Source organism: Marmota marmota, unplaced genomic scaffold (genome assembly GCF_001458135.2).
Source record: "Marmota marmota marmota unplaced genomic scaffold, marMar, whole genome shotgun sequence".
Classification (NCBI taxonomy): Eukaryota; Metazoa; Chordata; class Mammalia; order Rodentia; family Sciuridae; genus Marmota; species Marmota marmota.
The window spans coordinates 17,278,205-17,286,227 of record NW_026000082.1 but is presented as its reverse complement, the minus strand read 5'-3'; the positions used below and the strand labels follow the sequence as shown (position 1 = coordinate 17,286,227).

Here is an 8,023-nt window from a genome sequence, read left to right as displayed (position 1 = left end):
CAAGTGGGTTATGAGCTCCCATTTTTACCCCATATACAGATTGCAGAATCACATCAGTTACACATCCATTGATTTACATATTGCCATACTAGTGTCTGTTGTGTTCTGCTGCCTTTCCTATCTCTAAATTGATCTTGTCAAATATTTTTGTCACAGTGATACAAAAGTTGACTAAAATAGATGTACAATTTAATGTGTCCAGAAAGAAAATTCTAGTATTCACAAGTCTTCAGCCAGGTAGAAGCTTGATTAACATTGTGAAGTGTTCATCACATTTGGAAGATTTAAACATTTTTGATCATCAAATTAAAAGATTAAACAATTCAAGAAATGTTACCCTGAGTTAAGTTATTTGATTTTGGAGTTGGGATAGTTTGGATAATTGTCCCCCAGGAGCCCACACGTTAAAAGCTTGGTTACCAACTGTGGAGGTAATTGGGAGATGGTGGAACCTTTAGGTGGTAGAGTTCACTGAATGGAAGTTAGGTCATTGGACTGTGTCCTAAAAGGAAATTTAGCGACTTCAGTCACTTTCTTTTTCCTTTTTTATTTACTTCCTGACCTCCCTGAAGTGAGAAACTTCCTCTGCCACATGTTCCTGCCACGATGTGTTGCCTCTCAACAGTCCCCAAAGCAATATGGCCAACTAACTGTGAACTGAAACCTCTAAAAGGTTGAGATAAGGTGGTTATCTTAGGCATTTTATCATAGTAATGCAAATGTGAATAATACCAAAGTCTTACCTATTATAGTATGCCAGTGCTTTTCTATCCTTTTAGTATCCTCAGAAGTTCTTAAAGCCATAGCTGGGACTCTCTCCACATCTTTCATTACATCTGCCTGCAGGGAGTGATTCCAAATGACAGACATATGCTAGGTTTACTGAAAAACTACTCAAACCCCCATTTCTGCCATATTTATGGGTTTTTACTTTTCTACCTAATGGATCCTAACTTCTAAATAATACCATATAGATTCAAGGATCAATAAGAACTTAGAGACATGAGAGCAAATTCTACCTTCTCGACATATTTCCTTCAGAAAATCTTGATTTCCTAATTGATATATCTTCCTTTTTCTTTCAGATTCCAGTTCTTGATGAATGTTTATTGGATATAAAACATGAAAGTCTGTTTATGTTCATGATTAGTACAGCCAGATAATTTTATTCCTATGACATTCTGAACTGATAACTATGCATGAAAAATAGAATCTGCTGCTCTAAGATGTCCTTTCTCTGCTGACTTTTAAATCCTCTGAGGTTTATCATTGTTATACGATTTTTTGACTCAGATAATTTCAGATACCAGAAGAATTATTGATCAGGGTTACATTTCAGAGTTCTTCTACTAGTCTTTGTTGCGTTCTAGGTATCCAAATCCTCATATTTCTTGGGATTATACTCAGCTAAGATACTCATTATAGTTAAATAGAAATTAAATTTCACCTGTACTGTGAATTTGTATATACATATATAACTGACAATACATCATATGACCACTAAACAAAAATAAATTAAATATTTAAAATATGTTAGTGTTTATATAGAAAAATGCTCTTTATGCTATATATGCCTATAAATATGTGTATGTACATGGATATAAAAGGAGAGGACAATAAATTGTTAACTTTTGCTTTCTCATGGAAATTAAATTGATATAGAAAAAGAAAAAGTTTACTAGTCTCTGTTATTTGACTTGTTACAATTAGCATGGATTATATTTTGAGTAAAAATTTTATAAAATATAAAAACATAAAAGGAAACTTCTATTTCTTGTGGTATGGAAAATTCCCCCAACCCTAACAAATAATTCATTCTCTCTCTCTTTCTCTCTCTCTCTCTCTCTCTCACACACACACACACACACACACAGAGAGAGAGAGAGAGAGAGAGAGAGAGAGAGAAGCAGCTGTAACAGCAATAGCAACAGAAAAAAAGTAAAATGAAACATTTAGGAATACTGTATTTAAGAAAGCCTTCTTCCATCAGAGATAAGTGAAATTCCTGAAGATGAAATCTAAACAGAAACTTCTAACTCCAGAATCATTTATTGTAATAGTGGTTATTAATAACATTTTATTTTAAAATTTTATTATAATATATTAATTATACATATTAATGGGGTTCAATATGATATCTCTATATCTGTGTACAGTATGTACTGATCAAATTTGATCTTTGTTTTCCCACCCCACCAACACCCATCCCAATCTCTATTCAGGTTGACTATTTTTAGCTTTCACATATGAAAGAGAACATGTGATACTTGTCTTTCTATGTCTGGCTCATTTCACTTGACATAAGGTATTTTAATTCAGTCTATTTTTCTATCAATGATGGGATTTGATTCTTTTTTATATCTGGATAATACACCATTTTGACTATATGGCACATTTTCTTTATATTTATCTCTTGATGCCAATCTAGGTTGATTCCATGTCTCAGTTCTTATGTATAGTGTATGCCAATCTAGGTTGATTCCATGTCTCAGTTTTTATGTATAGTGTAGCAATAAACATGGGTGTGATGAAATCAATTGGTATTAAGCATAAAGTTAAAAATGGAGTGGTAATCAGATGCCAATAAGTTTTGTTGACTATTCACACTTCTTCTTCTGTGAAGTGCCTGTTCAATTTTTTTGCCCTTTTATTGATTGTTTTTGGTGTTAAGTTTTTTGAGTTCTTTATATACCCTGGAGATCAATGTTCTATATGAGGTTCAGGTGGCAAAGATTTTCTTCCATTCTGTAGGTTCTCTCTTCATGCTGTTGGTTATTTCCTTTGCTAAGAAGACTTTTAGTTTGATACTGTCCCATGTATTCATTATTGATTTTACTTCCTATGCTTTAAGAGTCTTGTTGAGGAAGTCAGTTCCTAGGCCAACATGATGGAGTGTTGGGTCTATATTTTCTTCTACTAAGTGCTGGCCTAGTACCTGGTCTTTGATCCAATTTGAGTTGAGTTTTGTGTAGGGTGAGATGTAGGGGTTAAGTTTTGTTTTGCTATGGGCTTCCAGTTTCCCCAGAAGCAAATGTTAAAGAGGCTATCTTTTTTCCAATGTATGTTTATGACAACTTTTTTTTAGCATGAGATAACTGTATTTATGTGGGTTTGTGGTGTTTTCTTTTCCTTTGGGTCTTCAAGTCTGTTTTGGTGCTAATAACATGCTGTTTTTGGTACTATAGCTCTTTAGTAAAATTTAAAGTCTGGTATTGTGATGCCTCCTGCTTTAGTTTTCTCAAAGGATTGCTTTGGCTATTCTGGACCTCTTATTTTTCCAAATGAATTACAGGATTGCTTTTTATATTTATAACAACAACAGCATTGGAATTTTGATTGGAATATTATTTAATCTGTATAGCACTTTTGGTAGTGTGGTCATTTTGACAATATTAATTCTGCCTATCCAAGAACATGGGAGATCTTTCCATCTTCTAAGGTCTTCTTCAATTTCCTTTTTTAGTGTTCGTAGTTTTCATTGTGGAGGCCTTTCATCTCCTTTGTTAGATTGACTCCCAGGTTTTTTGTTTTTTTTTTTGAGGTTATTGTGAATGAGATAGTTTTCCTAATTTCTTTTTCAGCTGATTGTCAATCAGCTGGTATATAGGAGGACAGTTGATTTATGGGTGTTAATTTTATATCCTGCTACTTTGGACACTTTGTTTAGGAGTTCTAGAAGTTTTCTGGTGGAGTTTTTTTTTTTTTTCTTCTTCTAAATATAGGATCATGTCATTAGCAGAGAGGGATAGTTTGAGCTTTTCTTTTCCTATTCGTATCCCTTTAACTTCTTTCTTTTGCCTAATTGCTCTGACTAGAGTTTCAAGGAGTATGTTGAATGGAAGTGGTGGAAGAGGGCATCCTGTCTTGTTCCAGTTTTTAGAGGGAATTTTCACATATGTAGCTTTTACAACACTGAGGTTTATCTCTATTATCTCTAGTTTTTCTAGTGTTTTGAATATGAATGGTTGTTGTATTTGTCAAATGCTTTTTCTGCATCTATTGAGATGATCATGTGATTTACTCAAGATAATAAATTTACAACTTACTAAAGGCAAATAGTTGAAGTGAGAACATGTTTTGAAAACATATTGACTCCCTCTGAAATGTCAGAGATATTTTTAAAAGCTACAAAAAAAACACCCCAACTTTAATTTCTAAATGGATTAACTTGAATTCCTTAGCTTAAAATATCTGCTGGAAGGAAGCCTGCAAGGAATAAATGTGTCCCAGAGAAAAGCTTGATTTAACTTGCATATTATTTCTTCATAACTAAAGTAAATGCATATATTATTGAAATTATATCTGAAAGATATTCTGCATGTCTACCTCTGTCTCTGTCTCTTTCTCTCTCTATAAATCCTCAAAACTCAGATAATAGTAAATTTCTGTCTGTTGTGTTTTATTTAGGAAAGACTATTGCAAAATAAAATTGGTGTTTATATCATAAGACATATCAGAATTTACCTAGTTAGGGTCTTTGCATTTTTTTTTTCAGTTTTTCTAAATATCTTTTACATCTTTAAAATTTTTTTTATTTGTTTTAATTAGTTATACATGACAGTAGAATGCACTTATATACTTTGATATATCATACATAGATGGGATATAATTTTTAATTTTTCTGAGTATACATATTGTAGAATCACATTGGTCATACAGTCACATACATACATACAGTATTAATGTCTGTTTCATTCTACTATCTTTCATATCCCACGTCCCCTGCCTTCCCCTCCTTTCACTTCCCTCTACCTAATCTAAGGTAATGCTATTCTTTTTTTTTCATCTTTTTGGCTTATGTAACTTGGAAAAATCATGAAATATTAGAAATATGGAATTGAAATAATCAACTTTCTCATCCAATGAGAGGGACCAGAGAATAAGTGCAGAGAATGCAACTACTAAAACCAAACCAAAATAAACAAACACCAAAAAAACCTTTTAGAAATAAAATCGATTTGATATTGCAGTTTTATATTTGTTTTTTTTTTGGTCAGTAGCTGACTTTATTTGGACCAGATGCATCCAAGTCAGATGGTACCAATGGTTAGATCAATATGGCTTGTGAACAAAAATGAAAAAAAACAGAGTTGGCTGGGACCTGTTTTTGTGTTTTCCCTCTTTAGTATTGGCCTCAAGTAGATTTGGAGGACACTAATGGTATTAACATGAAGAGACCTGACATGTACAAATTGGGCTTGTCACACCCAGCTATCTCCACCCCTGAACAGGATGGGAATGACCAGACTGTATCAGAAAGGATGAAGTTGTCCATTAGGGAGCACATTTCCAGAACAGTCTTTAGATGCCAGCCTTCAGAGTGAAGGTAATTTCCTCAGATGGTCTTTAAAAATATGGATGACTAAGATTTGGAAATAAGGTGAACAAGGTGACTTAAAATCTCTTGGGATGACCTGTTTAAAAAATAAACACCTTCCAGTTTAACCTGTTTGACAAATCACGCTGAGGCTGAATCTTAAGGAGAACAAGTTTAAACCTCTTCAGCATAATATTTTCCTTTTTTTTTTCCTCCAAGGGGTAGAGGTAGGGCCAAGAAAACATAGTTTTTAATAAACATTAAAGAGACACAATTTCTAATTTGAATGGCCTGAAACACTCCACTATTTTTTGGATTGGTGATAAGCTATAGTGAATTGTGAGTCAAAGGTTTAGTCATGTGTATATGCTGTGGATCAGATGCCTCATGAATGAGTCAAGCAGGCCATATTTTGAGGAAGCTTACCCAGTTTCTGGTCTGGTCCTGCTTTTAGAAATTCTGCAATGGAACTTAGTCACATGGTAAAGTATTTGGCATGACTTTCCTATGATAGCCCCACTTCTTTGCCCCCCAGATCAATCTGTTTATCCCAGTGCCCTTGGAAGATTAAGGGTTTGATGTAACTTGTCACTATCTTGCTCTTATGCAGTGCTGTTGGTGTTTCAAATGCTACTGAAGACATGGGTTCAGAGTAATTTTGCTTGTATTGGGTCAAGAAGGGCAATTGCCCCATGAATCCTTCCCTGGGTCTGTGGTTGTTTCCCTAATTTTTTACCTCATAGTGGGGGTTTTCAACATGAAAACCAGAAGTATGAGGGGAATGAGAATGTAGGGGTATAGATGGCTATGAGGTTATTCATTCACGGAAAGTCTCAGAACCTAGTCCTTTGAAACTACTGGCTTTGGAGAAATCCCCAAATAGAAATGTGGAGAGAATTGGAATTAATGTTGTTAGGATGTGAACTGAGTAGATGATTACAAGCATGTGGATATACTTGCAATTTCCTTTGAAGAAAGTGTATGTTGCAATGGGAAAGAAGGCAGTTGAAACAAAAGCTCACAAAACATGAAGGAGTTAAAGCATACTGGGGTGCTCTGTATCAGAGGGTCTTTGAACTATTTAGTATACCAAGTTAGCAGGTTTCTAAACATAACCCAGTAGAATTCTTGTGGCAGCACCACCTGCATGCAGGTCCAAAAACAGAGTGATGGGGATGTGGAAGAGGAAGTAGAAGCCCAGCAGCAAGTCAAGGCTGCGCCTGATGATCACAGTCTCAATACAATGACCAGTCCAGAGTTGGGGGGCTGTTCACCCTGCACAGCAGACCTGGGAAGAAGAATTTTATGTTTATTTAAGCAAAAATTTTGCGGCTAAGGGGATTTCAATTTGCAGTCAATTATGATCACTTTCAATTTTGATCATACTATCATGAAGTTCTTGTTATGAAATTCTATAATATTACCAATATAACACCCATTAGAAGAACCTAAAAATAACGGTGAGAAAAACAATGATTTGGTCTGTAAGTACACTGAATTGTGTAATCTCTAGTTTAGATGCATTGTTTTAACCTTTTTCCCCCCACAGAATTCTGGGAAAAATAAAAAAGCAAAATTGAAAAAAACATTTAAATGGCTAAATCAACTCTGCTACCCCCATTGGGTCAATAGTTAAGTGTGACTTGAACAGAAAAAATATTGGCTGTAGCCTCCTCTTTATCATTAACCCATTCCTGTGAATGCAAATGATAATAACTAGGTTGTTTATATTAGTGGCAGAAACTCATAAGGAGTACAAATTTGTATTTTGCAAATAAACACTCATCTCTGCATTTGTTTCATCTAAATGTGTGTGTGTGGGGGAAGGGGTTTGCATTGACAATGTAATGAGAAGTCTGACCCCTGCCCCAAATCCTATGTGTGATCCTGTACGTCCCACTATGTGGAAATTACAAAGAATTTGCCTAGCAACCCTTGTGGGGAAAAGCTGTTAGCCAGCAAGAGCCTTGACATTTCTGGAGGCAGTTGTAGTCAAGGACTCAGTTCCTCACCCTCAGGCAGTCATATTCATTGACATACGTGGTCCAGGAACCTCCTTTTAGAGGCCTCTTTATTGGGGTTCTCAGCCAAGACAATTTTCAATCATCTCTGCTGAGGCCTTGTATTTTATGGAACATCTTCAGTAAGACCTTCTCCATTCTGACTTAGTACATTTCCATTCCTAGCCCTTCCCTGTATACCCTCATCCCTGCTCCTAACCCACAAATGGCAAAAACCCTTTGTAATGAGACTTTCCCTCAATTGTGCCACACATCACCTGCCCCTTGCTCAAGTATTAGTCTAGGAGGGAAAAAGAACAGCACCATGTTAATCAACTTTTCATCCCTGTGATCAAAATACCTGAAAAGATGGGCTGGGGTTGTGGCTCAGTGGCAGAGCAATTGCCTAGCATGTGGAGGCACTGGGCTCGATTCTCAGCACCACATATCAATAAATAAAATAAACGTCCATTGACAACTAAAAAAATATTTAAAAATACCTGAAAAGAAAACTTAAAGGAGGAAGAGATTATTTTGGGCCCATGGTTTCAGAGATTCAGTCTATGGTCAGCTAACTCCCTTGCAGTAGGTCAAAAGGCAGAACATCATGATGGAGAGGTGTGGCAATGGAAAGCTTCTCAGCTTATGGAGTGGGGAAGAGAGAGAGAGAGAGAGAGAGAGAGAGAGAGAGAGAGAGAGAGAGAGA

The 8,023-nt window shown here is 35.5% G+C and overlaps 1 protein-coding gene and 1 pseudogene across 4 annotated transcripts in view; both read right to left on the bottom strand.

Annotated features, from left to right (window-relative positions):
- Nucleotides 1-4,981: 4,981 nt before the first annotated feature.
- On the bottom strand, nt 4,982-6,539 carry LOC125610373 (annotated as a pseudogene).
- Nucleotides 4,982-8,023, bottom strand: part of LOC107141461 (putative selection and upkeep of intraepithelial T-cells protein 1 homolog) — a 45,847-nt gene continuing 42,805 nt past the window's right edge. For all 4 annotated transcript variants that reach the window (XM_048815431.1, XM_048815430.1, XM_048815429.1 and 1 more), the window contains one exon: nt 4,982-6,605. In XM_048815431.1, coding sequence (XP_048671388.1) covers nt 6,553-6,605 — 53 coding nt within the window. In that variant the 3' untranslated portion in view covers nt 4,982-6,552. The remainder of the gene's footprint in view (nt 6,606-8,023) is intronic.